Source organism: Xiphias gladius, chromosome 18 (assembly GCF_016859285.1).
Source record: "Xiphias gladius isolate SHS-SW01 ecotype Sanya breed wild chromosome 18, ASM1685928v1, whole genome shotgun sequence".
NCBI classification, from domain to species: Eukaryota; Metazoa; Chordata; class Actinopteri; order Istiophoriformes; family Xiphiidae; genus Xiphias; species Xiphias gladius.
In genome coordinates, this window is record NC_053417.1 from 17,483,751 (window position 1) to 17,502,456 (window position 18,706).

The following is an 18,706-nucleotide window of genomic DNA, read 5'->3' on the forward strand; positions in this document are numbered from 1 at the left end:
TTGAAAAATCACATGCATGTATGTTCACATTTGATTAATTCACAATTCATTTTTTTGTTTTGTTCTTAATGTTTTTTGTTTTTTTTTTAAATTTATTTGTATTGGATTACATAACTCATAATAAATAATTGGCTCGGTTAGTATAATTATCAGCAGTGTTTACGAGGGGTGGGCTTAAATCAGAATAGATGTATGCTACGTAAAGAATTTCATTTGGACCAATTCATGCTCAAGCACTAAAAGATATAAACGAGCAGGTGACACACCAGAGCACAATGTAGATGAGCCAGTATGGATAGTGTGTCAGTGTGTGAACACAAGCTGCACACTCGGCTGCTTTCAACATATTTCTATAGCAAAAATAAACAAATCTGGTAATTAAAGGCAAGAATCAACAAAGTTTACTTGTTAACATTATTTATTTATTTATAGATTTCATCACATTTTTGCTCGTAAGTTGTTGCATGTATCTTCGTTCCTCTGTGCACAAGTTTGAAGAAGCAAATTTAATTTTAAAAAAGTTAAAAATAAGATTTGATTTAATGTAACGTTTACGCTCAAAGACTATATGTTGATAAAATAAGAATGTAGCATTTTGAGATTTAGGCCTAGAGGAATTCTCTGAGCTGGAAGGTATACGGTGAGAATAGTATAATAAAATTTAACGTTAAAGTTTGGTAAGCCCTTCGTTAAACGCCCTGCAACGAGATAGTGAATTTTTCCTATATAGGACGTATCACCAGTCACCAAATGATGAAAATGACAGCCGCCTCAAAAGAGTGGAGATGCCGGGGATTGAACCCGGGGCCTCATACATGCAAAGCATGCGCTCTACCACTGAGCTACATCCCCATCTGTTCGAGTAGGGTTATATCGTGTAAATAAATGAGGCCATGCAGGGCGGGGTCGGTGGATTTTGGACCTGTAAAAGGAGACGACTGTTGTGCGGAATATTTATGCGCTGACTGAGGACACGTTATGTAATTTCAGTACGCATCTTCAGCCTGGTTTCAATTTTGACCCAACTCCATTTTTTTTTGTGTGTGTGTGTGTGTGTGTGTATGAGCTAAGTAGTGACATCTTTTTTTTTTGAATGGATTTTAAAAGTCCCAACGTGCTCCAGCTCAAGAGACTCTGAGCTGTTTTTAGTGCTAGTTTGTAAACACAAGAGCCGTATTGACGTAATGATGAATTAATGGGGGGGGGTTCATACACGAGTAGCTCAGTTTTCTTTGATCTAACCATTGCTGTGTGCCATTTGTTTGCCTGAAGGTTATGTTTTGGTTTCAGTTCGGGGACACATCTGAGGAAGGGGCTCCTCTCCTTCCCATTCTAACTGTAACGAAATAACAGATTGGTGGGGATGAAGAGCAATTTCATCAGAGACAGACAGACCACCTGTTACACAGTATTTCTGAGATAAACTCAGTCAGACACAAGTGACTGCAATTCTGGGCTTTCTCATCACCCGAGGGACCCTAATCCTTTGGGGAATTTAAAATAGCTCCCCTCGTTAAGTTGCATAATATCCTCCAGGGGAGCATGAATGAGGGGCTGTCGTCCCCCTCTGGAGAGCACAGCCTGTCCTCACTCCTGCTGTGTTTATCAGCACATGCTTGCCAAGGACACCACTTCCAGGCCCTGTTTGCTTTAGCCTTGTAGGGACGGACCCATGGGATGCAGGAGGGCTGCAGAAAAGAGAAGGAAGGAAAGCAGGAAAAGCGAGAAAGGACGAGAGACTAACACCTTCCCAGCCTCTCCCGCCCACTTCCGTCTGCTGCATTAAATTCACGGGCTGGCGAAGGTGTCTCCCGAGGTGGAGGGAGGGACACTGGTCGATATCAGCTCTGCTTTTGTATTGTGAATTTGCATCGGTGACAGGAAGCCGCCCAGTTGAGTCTGAGCCAAAGAGTAGTAGACAAGTGTTGTGTGTGTGGTGGAGGGTTATCTAAGGACTGTCGAGCGCTGTGGAGTGCAGCGTGTAAAGACAGTCTGTGTGCAATATGAGATGCAGAGAGAAATTCTTTATCTAAGGCCACTGACCTCCAGTGGACAGTACCTACAGGGAATGCCGATGGGGAGAAATAAGCTAACAAGTTAAAGCAAATGACACTTTCTATAAACTGTACATGAATCCCTATTTCATGTTACAACTGGGTTTGGAGTTTCAAAAATATTTCTGCCTACAGGCTTCAAATTAGCGGTTTCTTTTCATATGTTTCTCCACACTGCTCTTGTGCTCCTGTGACGTAGATACAGTGCACACAGATGTCTCTCACCAGAGTATTCAGACCATTTATGCAAGTAAAATTACTAATACCGTAATACTAATACTCCATTTCAAAGCAATATTCTTTCGTTCAAAATCTTACTTAAGTAAAAGCACAGAAGTAATATCAGTACTTATTAAATTGTTATTACTGATGCATTTAACTACTGTAGCTGGTCAAGGTGGAGCTATAGTTTTAACTACTTTCTTGACTTCTGGGGAGTTTAATCTGTTGATTATTTTCTCCATTAATCGACTAATCCTTTGGTCTAAATAATATCACAAAAATAGCAAAGATCCCTGTTGCAATTTCCTAAAACTCAAGTTGACATATTTATACTGCTTGTTTTATTTTATCCAGCCAACAGTCCAAAACACCCAACATATTTAGTTTACCACAATAAAAAGCAAATCAACATATTTAAGGAGCTAAAACCAATGAATGTGTATAATTTTTGCTTGAAAATCTATTATCAAAATAGTTTCGTTGGCCATTACAAGCACGGTACCTTTGTCATTGTAATTTGTTACTTTCCACCACTGTCTGCCTCTCTCTCTTTCTCTCTCTCTCTCACACACACACACACACACACACACACACACACACACACACACACACACACACACACACACACACACACATTCACACAATGCACATAAACACATTTGGACTAAACACCAAAGGATCGCAGCATTAAAGGATCATATTTGGCAACAGCAACGTGAATCAACTATTGAACTTTCAACAGATGTTGCTCCATATTCCCCCGTGAGATTTACACAAATCTTGATATTTTGCATGCTCTGGTTTGTCACTGTCTTTTGCATAACATAAATCAAAGTGTGGGTTTCGTAGATTTGATGTAGATGCAGATAGAGATCCCTTTGTCAGGGTTTTAATAGTTTGACATTTATTCGCATTCTTACTGTGAGTTAAATGAGAAGATTGATGCCACTGTAAGTCAGAGCCCAGAGAGACATGTTCTGAGACATAACAACCGTTGAGGCTAAAACTTGTCGTTTTCAGCCACATGAGTGGCATGGCACTAGGAATGGCAATGTCAGCCTCTGGGTCAGTCCACCACTTTGGTCCAGATAGAAATATCTCAACAACTATCAACTAGCATTAGTATTAGGAAATATTTAACTTTTTTACTTCAGTACATTTATTTGACTGCTAAAGTTACTTGTTACTTTACAAATTAAGAATCTACATAAAAAACATATGGGCAGCTTATGATATATTATGCATTGTTATAGATTTAACAACCCAACATTATAAACAATTAGAGCTGAAACCGTTTTTCAACTGAAAGAGAATTAATTGGCAACTATTTTGAAAATCCTGTAAATAATTTTTTTTTCATGTAAGAAATGCCAGAAATTTCATTTTTTTTAAATGTGATGATTTGCTGTGTTTCGTTTTAATAATTATAATAATTTTGAGGTCTGGACTATTCATTGGGCAAAACCCTGTGCAGGTTTCACTTTGAGCTTTGGGTAATTGTGATGGAATTTCTCACTATTTTAGGGAATTTTTACAAACCAAACAATGAACTGATTAATCAACAAAATATTTAGCAGATTAATACATAATGAAAGTAATCACTATTTGCAGTCCTTTGTAAAGTGGTTTAAAAGTGAGATGCACCTCTACCAACTACAACAGTAAAATGCTGCTTAAACATTAATGCAAGATGCAGATTAATGCATTGAATAATATAATGAATAATAGTCACAGGGGCCATTTTTCTGCATTTAGTACTTTTATTTTTAATACTTTAAATACATTTGCTGATTATACGTACAAACGTACCTTTACTTAAGTAACATTTTCAATTCAAGACTTTATATGTAATGGAATATTTTTACAGAGTTGTATTAGTACCTTTGCTTAAGTAAAACATCCAAGTACTTCGTCCACCACTGTTGAATTGTACCAGGCCTGCTGTTTCCCCATTTCCTTTGCCTGCTTTAGTTCATAGTTAATGCACAGGTATGAGAGTGGTTTTGATCTTCCCAACCAGCTCTGCAAAAAGGCAAATAAGTGCATTTCCCAACTTTTCTTTTAAATGGTCCGCCTACTTCTTCTAATGTACAGAGATCTGCGTCTCGAACCAACCCACTGCTGGCACTGTCAGGTAGTGGTAAGACAGCGAGCAGGTCCTGACCTATTATCTTCTGGGGCTGCTGTCTTATCATCTGCCAGCAGCCAGCCATGGTGGGGGCAGAGAGGCCTGAGAGACGAGAGGAGAGAGAGGCACCAAAAGTAAAAGCTGCATTGGTAGGTGGAGTCAGACAACACAAAAAGGTGGTCAGTGAGTTCAAAACGGAAGTCGACTGACAAATAAGTAATTTGACACAGTTTTACCGGAGTTATATGTGACTTGTCATATTTCATCAAGCAAATCATGCCAGTCTACTACTTATTTCCTTTCCATGTTTTCAGTTTCTCTTTTTAAAATACATCCCTACAGACAGTTCTTCTTGTCTGACAATAAAAAAACAAAGCAAAAAAAAGCAGAGGATGCCTCTGTAAACAATGAGAGTAAATACTGTGTCCAAAATAGCAGGGTTTTACATTGCAAGGTTGGATTTGTTGGAAGCCCTCTGCATTTAAGCACATGCCTGAATTAGCTGTGTCAGCTGGGGCAAGGGCAGGCACGCTGTTAAACAAGAGCTGCATGTCACATTCGTGAAAATGAACACACGCAGAGAGAAGGAGAGGGAGACACTGCTCTGACCTTTCACCTATTTCTCCAACCAGCTTGGGAAACTGTGGGAATCATTTGAAGCGAAAGACCTAGCATGGATAAAAGAGAAGAGGAAAAAGAAGCAGACAATCGAAAACTTATAACCTCCTCTCTTTCTTTTCTTTTCCTTGAGCAGTGTATTCAAGCCCCTATTATTTATGAATGATGTGGTTGTGATCACGTCCACGAAAGGATAATATCTTGAATTGTATTTATTGTGTATGGTTATTTGCTGCCATGGTAGTGCATGCTACAAGGACATGACATAACAAGTTCTGCCCGGTCTGTGACTTCTTCTGATTAGTCTGAGAGCACAAACATTAACACAAGCGCAGATGCCCAACCTGTTCCTGCTAAATGTTTGTGTTCACTGTGTTACCAGGGTTTGGATATCACCATCACTGCAGGGTGAATGTGTGTGCTTGTGCGCGCGTGTATTTGCGTGTGCTGCCTAGCATCTGGTAACCATATAGGCTGAAACCTTATCATCCTGCCTTTAGAAAGCTCAGGCTGTACTGGCTGCCGCCGCTCGCCGGCGCGGTAATAACACGCCAAAGTCCAGCAGAAAAAGTAGACTAAAGAGAAATGTGTATGAGACACGGGCCTCTGGAGAAACAACCCTGCACAGGTGTGGTTCATTCGTTTTCAGGACATCCAGTCACGCAGCCAGGCCTGATTACTCGCTTGCACATTCACCTGTATTATACAACATTCAATGGCATAAACCGAGTGTAATGCTTATAGTCCCGAACAACACATTTCAGGTTTACTGTCAAATGCTTAAGTATGCTGCACACCAAGAGTCTCTGTTAATCCCAATTAGATGTACTTTAGTAAAAGTTTCAGGTAGCGTAAAGTAGACTTTATTTAAGATAATATAATCAGACCCTACTGTAGGCACTCTATCATCTCTATAACTATGGCAACTTCTTGACCAGTTGTTGACTAATAAACTGTTCCTTTGGTCAGAAAGTAAAAAAAGCGAGCATGCCACACAAAAGCATAAAAAATATCTTGTTCTATAGGGTGAGGTAAATACACAAGCAGTTTTTTGAACATTGTATTTAGTTCCTTTCCAGGGGGTCTGTGGGAGAAGATGCATTATGATCTCAAACCAATTGTGGGTAGCCCCACACGTTTAACAAGACAAGCTTTATCACAAGTGTTCTTTCTGATAACAATCATGAATAAAAAACACCACACACAGATTTCTTTCATGAACCAGGGCAATCTAAAGGATTACTCTCAAATACCACACAATTCTAGGCTGTAAAAATCAAACGAGTGATATCTTTCTGATGGCTCCTACTGGGCTGAGTTTCAGTTGGCAGGGAGGACATACTGTAGGAATCCTAAACCCTCGTACAGGACAGGGTAATGTGTCTGGGTGACCTGTCCAGTTTTGTGCAGACTAGTGCAGATCAATGATTTTGAAAACCAGTTGTCCTGGCCAGAATTTGGTGATAATTAATCTACAAATAGTGCAGTTTGTTCCTGCTTTACTAAAGTAATTCCATTTAATTTTTTTATTATGCCTGGTTTGGTTATGATTATTGTCCGATCGTTTGTCAACTCTTGTGATCTTTCTGTGTGTTTCGATTGTTATTTGTTTTTCTTGAATTTTGCTAAATCACGTCTTACATGTAAGGTTTGTTTGTTTGATGGTTTGGTTGTTTGTTTGTTTGTTTGTTTGTTTGTTTGGTTGGTTGGTTGGTTGTTTGTTTGTTAATTGGTGGGATGTCCATGTTATAAGCCTGTGGCTTCTTGATCCGTACTGTCACATGTGTTTTATTCTGTTTTTCAGTTTTATACTGCTGTGTTGTATGTGCACATGAAATAAAACATAAAATAATATAAACATAAGCAGGCAGGGAGTATAGGCTATAGCACTCTTGAGGATTATGTGTAATATTCTATAGACTTCATAAGAACACAACGCGGGATGATCTTTCACCTAGAGAGCCACACATATGCATAAAAACACATACATGCACACACACACACACACACACACACACACACACACACACACACACACACACACACACACACACACACACACACACACACACACACACACACCAGTTTGCACAATCTGCAATAATAAAAGGCAGTGGGTATTCTTTATGCTTTACAAACTGCAGAGGGCAAAAGTGACCACCAGGGGTTTTCAAAACCTCTCCACAGCTCATTGGTCACTCGTATACTGCATTCACAAAAAAGCCAATATGATTGGCCGGTATCGGTTGAGTGGCACGTGGAGGTCCTCCCCCACCAAGGCGGAGTGAAAAGAGGGATGCTGAGGGGGAGGGGAAAGAGGTCTATTTACAAATGAAATTTAAAGTAACATCCCCAGCATCACTGAACAAGGAAAGCTACTCTAGTTTGTGAGCTGGGACTATTTAATAATTAGAATATTTAAGGTTGGCAACCGTATTTGTTTCAGTAAATGATTAATTTACGAGAGGAGAATATGCAAAGGAGATGAGGTTGCCTCTTTCATGTTTGATTATATAATAAAAGAAAAACTTTTTTAAAAAAACTGAAAAACTAAAAATGAAAGGTACGCAGTTTAACATTTTAAAATAAAAATCCAGAGATTAACATATACAACAAAAGAGTAGTATGCTCCCCCTGTGGCCCAGAGTCTATTCAGGAGCTGATATAACAGCTGCAAAGGTTTCAGCTCCGTGCCCTTCTCTCTGTATCTGACTTTATTTAATTAAGAACCAAGTCGACAATTTAATCACTTTTGCTGTCAACAGATCTTCATCTTTCCTTGCTATAGATGGCCTGTATTTGGAGCCCCCCCCCCCCGACTTTGAACAGCAGTAGAAAGTAGAAGCTGATCACGGATCAGTCTCCGAGTAAAGTCACCATTTCCATCTGGGCGCAGGTTGACAGCTCCGCTCGCCCTGCCCCCACCCGGTTACCTACGGCCCCGGCTTGTGGCTTGTGTAAAATTCCCATTGGCCGACCGGCTCGGCGGGGGCGGGGCCCGGGGGGCGGGGCCCGGGAGTATTGTGATCTCACAATCAGCTGTTTTGTACGTTCTACATTCTGATCCGAGGATCAGCTGGAGGCAGCAATAAGCAGCGAGCAAAATCTGCAGCGGAGAAGACATAGAGGACGGGAGGGAGAAGAAAAACAAAAAAAAAAAGCTGCAGATGTTATGATCTGAAAACATCAGTGTAACATTTTTACACGAAGCCCTTCTTCTGAGAAGAAAGCCTTTTATTTTTGTATAATGGTGTTTTAACTACCTCACTCTAAGGCTACCTAAAGCTATGCTTTAAAAATTGTTGTCGTTTCTACTGTGTGTGAGATCTCGTTTACAACTTGAATAATACCGCAAAGGCAGGTAAGCAATTCTTTATTTTGGCCTTTTTAGTAACCGGTGTCTTTTGTGTCAAACTGTGTGCTCACAGAGGTATCAAACTACGCGTCCCTGCCAGTGAAGCTGCTGCATTCCTCGCAGGCTTATCTACAGAAAATATCCATCAGATATCAGCCATCGTGAAATCAGAGAACATGTATTATTACGGAACTGCATCGTTTTGTCATTTACTGACTCGTTATACGGGTCATCCCGACTGCTGCTCGTTGTAATTGGTAATGACCTATTATTAGGTCATGCAAAGATTTGAAAAACACTATATCGGTCCAAACCAAACGGTTTAATTCGGTCGATTCGATGTCCCATATCCGGAAAAATGACAACAGCCCGCAGACGTGTGTATCCTACAGGACGCCAGCTGCCGTTGTTTTGCAAATTGCACCAAATGCTGATGTGGAGTGAAGTCGATGGCGGATGTTGATTTTTTTTTTTTTTTTTTTTTTTTCTGGGAGGCGGATAAATAGCCTGCACACACACGCACACACACACACACATATATATAGTTACTTATGTTATTCAGTGAAATAACCGTTCCACTGTGTGGTCGTGTGCCTTTCCAGTCGATGTCTTTCGTGCAGAGTCGCTGAGCCACAACTGTCATTGCTTTGACCCCTTCAGCTGGAGAGCTTATACGGATAATTCATGTTTAACCTGGATACCCTGCACAGAAAGTCTCGCCTTCCCTCGGCTCTGTGCAGTCCGAGGCCGAGGTCGGTGCCTTGTGTTGCCGCATAAACCCAGGGGCGTCTTCGTGGGTTCGAAATGTAAACATTGTCGCTGTGAGCGGCCGATTTCTTTCGTAATGTCATTGGATTCAGTTCCAGGAGAAAAGCCCCGGACAACAGCAGCCGTTCGCGCACCGACTGACTTCGGCGTTCGGCTGCCAAACGCAGATTAGACACAACAACTCATACATGTACACTGTCGTAAGATTTTATGTTTTCGCTACGTTTGCTACTCAGACTTTTTTTTTTTTTTTTTTCTCTCTCTCTCTGGACCCCAACAAACTGAAGCCTCTCTGTCAGCGTCAGTGACGTAGGCGTGACGCCACATGCGTCTTGTTTTTATTTCGCGAGGCCCCGCCCATCCTGCTCCACTCCGCCTACTTCTTTAAAAAAAAAAAAAAAAAAAGAAGAAAGAAAAAAAAAAAAAAAGACCAATGTCAAAGTAAAGATCAGATCTCTGTAAAATCTTGGTTAAGAAGTGGCTTTTGATAAAAGCACCAAAATAAGTGCATGCACAAATAAGGCATAAGGCAATCTCTCTCCCAGGGACGTGGGTCGGGGTAATCCTGTGCTCCAGAGCCAGAGTGAGCCTAGAGGGCTAGTTTTCACCTGTTGCCCCGGGCCAGATGTTAAAAGGCATCCTAAGAACAGAATAAAACAACACGTCCTGTCATATATGATGTTGACGACATGATTAATATGCACAAGACAGTTCCGTACTCACACAGCAAGAATTATGCAATACATACGAATAAAGGACTAATGGAGAACAGAACATAGGCCTACAAGGAAAAAACGGCAGAAACCTGACCAAGAAGGCCAGACTTACTGGTAGTATCTTGCCAACACTGTCTTGTGTTCTCAATTAAATGCCAACCTTCGTGCATTTTACTTCTCCAGGATATAAGCCATATCAGAAGCTACTATATGTACTCTGCTGGCTTTATCGGTGGCTTGAGATAGCCCTGAATTAGCTTGTACAGCCACCCAACTGATAGGAAAAAAAACTTACTGAGGAAGTGTTGCAAGTAGTCCATGTTGAGTGTGTGTGTTTTGTGTCTGTCTGCTGCAGCTTATGCAAAGCAGCCCTCAGGCCTTCTCACCAAAATTTTGTTTATCTGGATTTATTTTTCATGGTCTCATGACTTAAGTTTCCATTAGTCCGGGAATGCATTAAAAAACCATCTCAGTGCTGAGGACACACTGCAGCACCTCAGTTCATGGTAAATTCTTGGATTTTCTCTGTAAAATCCCAAAAATATAACAACTGTGGACCTTTTTATCTAATTGACTGGAGAGAATTTTTAGAACATGACCTGAAAATGGAGTCAAGATGAACTCATACAACCCAGACTATTAAACCAATTCAGCTGAGAGCCTGCTATTTACCGTAGAAGGCTGATAATGACTTTAAAAAAAACAAAGCACTTCTCCTTTCTTGGCTGTTTGCCACATTTTCTCCCCCCTGTCAATTGTCGCTTAATTTCTCTTGTTATTTCAAGCATACATCAATGTAAACAGACGTCTTGACAGTGACTATATTTGTTAAAATGATTGTCATTCCACTTGACATAGGAAATCTCAGGAGCATGTACTGTATGGTTGCGAATAGGATGTCTCTTCAAATTATGTCCCTGGTCACCATGATAGATTCTCCAAATAAGGACAGAAAGTGTCAGCTTCGCAACGAGCATCCATGCGTATCTCATTCCATGTCTCTTTTCTCCATGTATAAATCTCTGTCATACACACTTTGTTTAACCTTTTAACCTTCAATTTGACTAACTTCTGTTTGTTCTTAGTTCATAGCTGGAGAAATAGTTCAGTGTCAGCAGCACATATTGTATTTACATGAGGGTTTTTTTGGACAGATCAGGCTGTGGGTCAAACAGACAAAGAAAATAGGTAATGATCTGGAATTTAAACCTCGACAAGCTTGAAACTGGTATACAAATAAACTAAGATAAAAATACAACATATGGGAAGAAACAAATTTAACCTAAAATTCAGGAGATATCTTGAAGTGTGTTAGCAGGTATTGGCAGAGGTTTGCCCTCTGTGATCTCTTCAGTCACTCCCTATGCTGCGCTTGCACAGTTTAAGTAAATAAAACTCAGCCTTTGAACATGTAGGGGGTTCGTCTGGTAAGCTTTGGTTGTCAAAATATCTGTTTAACATTACATCATTATATTCACATTTAGGTCAGGCCCTTGTCCTTTGCCTCAGCACCTTATGTCCTCATGTTTCTGTCTTTCTTTGCTTTCTAACGTGCACGCTTCCTTCTTCTTCACACACTTTGTTTGACTTTGTGAGAGTCTGGCTCTCTGTCTCACCTCCTTCCACCTCCTCCTCCTCTTCTTCTCCAGCCTGTCCATCTGTCCTGCGACTATGCCGATTCGTTATCTAAGGGAGTGGGAGTGCAGCCATTTTTTTCCACCAGCTCCTTACTTGCTGATACATTTCCATTAAGCACGCTGCCATTCATTACCACATGATAAACTGTCTGTATGCTACCTGCTCAGCACCAAACAACATTAGCCACTAGCTGGTGAACACAGTAGAGAATTTAGCAGCTAAAGAGTCTGGGGTTTTCCTCGGAAGTTGTTGGAGACCAAAATAGAGCATTGCACTTACGTTCGTCAGGTGGCCAGAAACATCAGTTCAAATGAATGATGACTTTGTCTGCTGGATATGTAAATTTCCACATCCTGATTTCAATTTTGGGATATAAAGTGATAATGGTGACAGTATGTAAACTGAAAAGAAAACATGTTCCTTCTGCACACAGCCTCAGAGCTGTTAAATTATTTTGAATAAAACTGGGAAATTTGTGGCTTCATCACAGCTGACCATAAGATTTCATATCCAGGCAGTGGATAGTGTGGAGACCCTAAAAAAAAATCAAACAGCTTCTGTTTTCAATGACACAGTCTTAGTGTCAGCCTGTCATTTCAACAAATCAAAATGCTTTGAGGCTTCAGTCGAAAAAGAAGTTCCAACATGCAATGTATCTTGAAATAACCCAGAAAAAGCTCTTACCACACACATTGCTCACTCACACTGCTTATCTAATGTACTCTGACTAAGCACCAGTATTTTCACCCAATAAGCGTCCTCTCTTTTTTTAGATGTCTTTTTTAAGTAAAATGTGTTGACAGTGATGCATTTATCTTTTTGTTACCACTAACCACATTCTCGTCTCTCTCTCTCTCTCTCTCTCTTTCTCTTTCTTTCTCTCTCCAGGCCTTTGCTCCAAACCAAGTGAAACCTTACATTTGCACTACAGAAGCCTGTCCACTCCTGTTTGTCAAAACCGAGATCCAGCAAAGGGCTTCAAGTGAAAAAAAAAAAAAAAAGAGAGACTCAAAAGATCAGACAAAGAATTGCATAAAATTGCAACAAGCGGTACATTAACAGAAATAAGATATTCAAAAAGGCAGCTACAGCTTTTTCTTTGTGGACAACAAACATCAAGCAAGTCATCAGCACTTGACAGTACAAGCAGTCATGTTTCAGCGTCTGAGCAACCTGTTGTTTGGGGAGGTAGAAGAGGTGGCAGCTGAGCTGAAGGGACCCAACCCCTGTGTGACGGAGGCCGACGAAGAGGGATGGATGCTTGTCAATCTGCCTGGTGAGTCTCAGCAGAGGGAATGCAGGGTTGGATTGGAGGGGCTGGTGTGGCATCTTAAGGCTACACCAAACTGGGAAATATTCAAATTAAGTTTTATGTTCAAAGATTTAGATAGCTGAGAGATACATCGGTTCTCTTTTGCATGCCTATAATACTGACTAACATTTACAGCGCAGAAGTAATGATGGGGTGGGGCGAAGAATCAGTCTGGGCGTGGTGCAACTACAGTGGTGCTCACCAATACGGCTGTCATACCAAAGGTGTTGTCTGCCAGCAGATGGAAACACATGATTCTCTGTCAACACACGTCTCCTTCCTCTTTGTTTATGATATCAATCATGACAAAGGCAATTACTGAGTATCAGAAACGAGCTTTGACTGTTCAGAAGCCAACCAAACATCAAAAGCAACATAAAAGTACCTCTTAGCAGAGTCATAACAAACATTATGTCGCTGACGTAATCGCAACCTTCGAGGGTCAGCACAACTAATGATGTGACTCTTTTATGTTTTGTGTTTCCTTACCCCCTCTTCTTCCTCTCCCCCAATTTTTTTGAACACCCTCACATTCTCCACACCGGTATGTGTGCGCGTGCGTATGTGATCCCTTGAAAATTGCCCCCCTTCAACCCGCATGGCATTTTGAAAATCATTTTTGCAACTCCTGCCTTCCACCTGACACATTTGTCTTTATTGGCCATCCCCTCCCTGATTTCATTGCTGCCATGTGCTCAGGAGAGTCTGACTACATGATGCAGACAGAGGATGAGACGGGAGCCCCACTGATTGCACAATCATTCCCAGACAGTAACCTATCACATCATCAAGACACACAAACAAGGACTGAATGCCCAGCCCCTATTCCCCACCTAACTCAGAAGCGCCGTAGGACACATAAAGGTCAGGCACGAGTTTCCGTAGCATCATCAGACACCCTGTCTTGCCCCGATGCTAGCCCATCAGACTTGGGTACCACTTCAACCGTGACCCTGCCAAGGCGGGCCAGACTGTCCACGCCCTCCACCACCCCGTCGATGTCCCCTGGCTCTGGGAGTGAGTGTGGGGGCAGTGGGGGTAGCAGTAGGGCAGGCTCAGAGAGAGGCTGCATGGATGAGAGCTGGTTTGTCACCCCTCCCCCCTGTTTCACTGCAGAGGGAGCCACAGCAGAGGCCAGCCCGATGGAGGACCTGCTCATCGAGCACCCCAGCATGTCTGTGTACGTCTCCCCGAACAACTTGTCCATTGTCTCCAACAGCAACCTGTCTGTGGTGGGAGAGGAAAGCATTGTCAGCCTGGCGAGTAGCGTGAGGTGAGAAATAGCACTTCTTTATGCTAGCTTCATTTCACCTTCAACTCCTTTTTCAGCATCAGCATGACTGTCCCAACATTCACACCTTCTCTCTCCCTGTAGCAGAGTGGCTGAACCAGCTACTGCCCCTGCCACCTGCAGCACTATGCCCACCAGGGTGACCCGTGGAGCAGCTGCCCAGGCTGGAGCTCTGGCCAAGGTCACCCAAGTGGCCAGGGTTCAGCGTAGCAAAGCCCGCATCGAGAGGCGCCATCTGGGCCGCAACCGCATCCAACGCCAAAACCGCACCAGGGAGCAGGTCCCTCGCTGCGCCGCCCACGCCAGAAACACCTTCCTTCACCAGCCCAGCAAGCGTAACTTCTGCCACTAAATCCCCGAGCAACCCGGGGGTATCATTTACTCTAAGGGCATTAGACACACACCCAAGACACCTACAGCATATTTGCTCTCATTTCTGCACATTATATCACATTAACTCAGATACCAGTAGACCAGTAGCTCTTATGTTTTGGTTTATACACAAACTAACTCCACCTGGTAGTTTTTATGCCGCATTCTGCTGAACCAAGCCCTCTGAGTAGATATGTGTAGATCTTTATTATACTTATTGTCCATTGCAGTATCCAAGCAACTAAAAAAAAATCTTCAAAATATTGACACAGGTTATGCTTAGTAACAGTAATGTCTGAAAAAAAATAAAAAATTTAGCACTATTAATTATCTTTCCTTTCTTAGTAAAATTTTTTTTTTCTTCCACTATCCCTCAAGGCATGTTTTTTTTTTTGATTCAACCATTACACCCCCTAAATACTATACTGAATTTGGAGGTAATGATTTGAAATTGAAATAACCAAGTATACTTTACTCTTTAATGAGGGAACAGACTTTTCTGGTGAAAACAACGCAAAACGGAGACAAGTTAAGTCTTGGCATCTTTTCAATGAAAACAACTCATAGTTTCTTTGGTGCTTTAAATTAAAGGGGATTTCTATCAAAATATAACGTCATTTTTATTTAGAAAAGGTGGATGGATATACCGTGTGTGACGAGGGTTAGAGGAAGATCGCTGGACATTTGTTTCTCTCCAGTTTGGTTTGCCAACAAGCAAAGACCAAGCCTAGGAAACATGGCATCTCGTTTCATCATAGGAAACAAACTGTTGTGAGATTTCTCTCTTCTCACTTTGTGAAGGTTGAGAGCAAGTAGAAGATGGTGAAAGTATGAGCAAATCAGACTAAAGAGTAAAAGAAATGACATGTTGAATTAAAACTAGATAGTAGTAAAATGAATGGGGTTAATATTAAATGGTCATAGGAACGTGTTATGTAACCCTCAGAACAGCCTTTTAATGAGTGAAATTCAACATCAAGCTCTATTGGATAGCATTTAGAAAATGGCCCGTTTTTATGTGTCTCTTTTTGTGCAGATGAAAATAGGTGTTATGGGCAGCCACAGAATGCCTTTGAATGCAGTGAAAGCATGCAGGGCTGGCCTTTGGGTTGCAGGGTATGGCAGGTTATAGTAAGTAAAGAGCGGTATTGATGGTAACTCTTTATTTTGTTTTGTTACCCTGTTTTCTGCTCATTTTGTCCTGTAAATTGTCATATTATTTCACGGTCTCTCTCTGCGTTGTTCCGGCAAAGAAAGAAAAGAAAGCCTGTTCCTGTCAGACAAAGAGAAAGTACGCATTTGGCTTTTAAAGCCAACAAATTACAAAAATCACTTCCTATGGATCATATACAGCATGGTGATCATTAAATGTGTGGTCTGTAAACTAATTTGCCCAGCACACATCAGTCACGTTCATCCACAGTGTGTGCTGTGATCCTATGTTATCCATGTCAACACCAAAAGAAAGTACGATCTATTTACACATTAGTCCCTTTCGTTAAAAAAAGTCACTGACTTCCAACAATGATATTGTTGGGGGAAATGAAAGAGTTAAGTAAGTAAAAATCTCCTTAGAGCCCAACAACAAGCATCTTCCCCTTACATCTTGCTTATGGACGTGCGACACATTTCTTTCTAACATCTATTCCCTTACTGTCTGTCCAGTTCTCGTTAGCACATGCAGCTCTAACAGTGTCCACTCAAAAATCTAGCTTACTGATATATGTTCAACAACAATAGTAAACAATGGTGCTGAAGTGTATACTAATGTTTGTAAATTATTTGAGACATGGATGTAAGTTTGCACTGTCACACATTTTGTGAGTTAAAGTTTTAGCAGTGTGCTGTGTGCTTGTTTTATTTTTGTTTTTCTTTTGTGATTATTTTTTTCATTTTCATTTTGTTTTGATTCAAACTGTGTGTGAGAAGGTGTACTGACACGTTTAATGCTAGAAACTCTTAAAAAAAAAAAACATGTATAATGGTCGTTTATTTCTCTTGTAAATATAACAAAACAATTTATAACGCTTCGTTAGATATCAAAGCCTCTCAGGATTGGAGTCCGCAACGTTGTGTCCAGTTGGACTGATGAGAATCCTCTCTCTGCCTCACCTCTGTGCTCATTAACAAACCAAGAGGGCATTTCAGTAGCCAAAAGTGGTGTTTTTGCCCCAACTTCAGTCTCATCTTGTTGATATGCACCAGACAAGCAGCACTAGACTCAGAGTTGATGTGCCAAAGGCAAACACTGCCCTCCAGAGGGTCCACTTAGCACAGCATTTGCTGGATGGATGCTGGTGAGGATACAGTACAATGACATGATTTTAGTAGCCTACAATCTGTACTGGTGTGTTCAAAGGACTCATTGAGAGTCCGGGGATTCATTCGAATTGAAAATGGATATGTCTTTTTTCATTTGGATCATCTAGATAAATAAGATAAATTATTTTCCCTTGAATCACATAACACATTTTTTTTTCATTCCTGCAAATATTCTTGTCTCTGTTAATTTATAATATAATTATGAATATTAGATTTATTGTTTTCAAAGATTACTATTTTGTATCCTTTTGATTCTTCTGAACAGTGAAGGGATTGCATCTGAGGTGATGAGTCTAATATGTACACACACACACACACACACACACACACACACACACACACACACACACACAGAGTGATCTCTTCCTCTTACCTTAGAGGCTTACTATTCTGATTTAACCTCAAAGGTTGAATTTTGTTTGCCTGTTGTTAAAAAAAAAAAAAAAAAGTAGGTACAGAGCGAAAACAGGGTATTAATGAGAGATCACAGGTGGATGTGTGTGCACAAAATGTAAAGATCATTACGGATACCTCTGCCGCTGCAAACCTGTCCTGTTTTCCTCAATTTTTATTTCTTCCTTTTCTCACCAGCGTCATGTAAAAAGGCAACGTGTTCTCAGTATGTCGTGTGTAATTACTGAAAGGTGTGGTTTAAGAGTAGAAGGCATCCAATAGTGAAGGGAGGGAGTGGTCACCCAATGTATGGAGCCTATATGGCATGGGAGATGTGGGCAGGGAAAGGATGAGGTAGGAGAAAAATAGTTTATATATTTAAAAAAAAAAAAAAGAAACTAAATGTATCAGAAAAATACAATAAAATATGCTTGTATTTTCCCATATAGGTATTTGAACAGTTGTTCACCGATAGGATATTTTAAATGAAAGGCGTTGAATGTCTGGGGAGCTTTATGTGTTTTATGTTGTGCCCTGAAATGATGGCAGCTTAAAAACACTTGGGGCTTTGCCCATGTTACATCTCAATTAGTACATCCCTCCCCCCATAAAAATGAAATATATAGACATATAAAATTTGGTGTATCTGATATCTATGGTGATTGTGCCTTTCACTGTTTCTGCATGGTTTTTGTGATGTACTGATTTTTCCATCCCCAAAGTGGACAGTCGTCCACTGACAGGCAAGACCTATGCAAAAGTCAATAGATGGGTTTTCCAGCATCCATTCAGAAAACACAGGTACCCGCCAAAACAACAACAACAACAACAACAACAACAACAATAAATACTCAGGTTAACACCTGAATCTTGTGTCATTATTTCGATGTGGGAGAGCAGAAGGGAATGGGATTAGAGTATTCAGAGCCTTAAGTAAAAGTAATGAAGTATTGTCAGTAAAATGTGATTACAATAACAAAAAAGTACTCATGCAGCAGAACGGTCCCTGTTAGTGTTATATTGATATATATTATATCGTCCTGCTGTAGCTTGTTGAGATGGAGCTAATTTTAACTGATTTATATACATTGGGGTAATTAAATCTTTATCATTGCATCATATTTGTTAACTGGACTCATTTGCAAAGTAACTATAGCTCTTACTAAACGTAGTGGAATAAAACGTAAAATATTTCCTTTTAAGATCTAGTGAAGTAGATGTATAAGGTAGCTTAAAATGGAAACACTCAAGTAAAAAACAAGTACTTCAAACTTGTCCGTAAGTACAGTAAGTGTACTTGGTTACATTCCATCACTGTCTATCTTGATGATGATGATGGTGTGAATGTAGGGGGAAGTTTACAGTATACAAAAAAGGGAAGAGGTGAAAAGATGGTTGTGGATGGTTGTGATTGGAAATACAGTATGTGGACTGAATATGGGTGAGGTGCTATCATGTACAACATGGACTTATATTTTCTTGGACCAGAGGCTTGACAAAGGGAAAAAAATAAAAGA

General features: G+C 40.7%; 1 protein-coding gene and 1 non-coding gene across 4 annotated transcripts; one reads left to right on the top strand and one right to left on the bottom strand.

Moving 5' to 3' along the window:
- Positions 1-780: 780 nt before the first annotated feature.
- Positions 781-852, bottom strand: trnaa-ugc. Its single transcript has one exon. It is a non-coding gene; the product is annotated as a tRNA-Ala (tRNA).
- Positions 853-8,094: 7,242 nt separating this feature from the next.
- LOC120803556 (tumor protein p53-inducible nuclear protein 2) lies at positions 8,095-17,596 on the top strand. 3 transcript variants are annotated; one of them, XM_040152128.1, is made up of 5 exons: positions 8,095-8,383; positions 12,388-12,775; positions 13,511-13,828; positions 13,928-14,084; positions 14,187-17,596. In XM_040152128.1, exons 2-5 carry the CDS (start codon positions 12,652-12,654, stop codon positions 14,452-14,454), a joined length of 867 nt encoding a protein of 288 aa, XP_040008062.1. In that variant the 5' UTR covers positions 8,095-8,383; positions 12,388-12,651; the 3' UTR covers positions 14,455-17,596. The 3 variants fall into 3 exon arrangements, with proteins under 3 accessions (XP_040008062.1, XP_040008061.1, XP_040008063.1); XM_040152127.1 differs by having other exon boundaries at positions 13,511-14,084; XM_040152129.1 differs by lacking the exon at positions 13,511-13,828.
- The last annotated feature ends 1,110 nt before the right edge of the window (positions 17,597-18,706 follow it).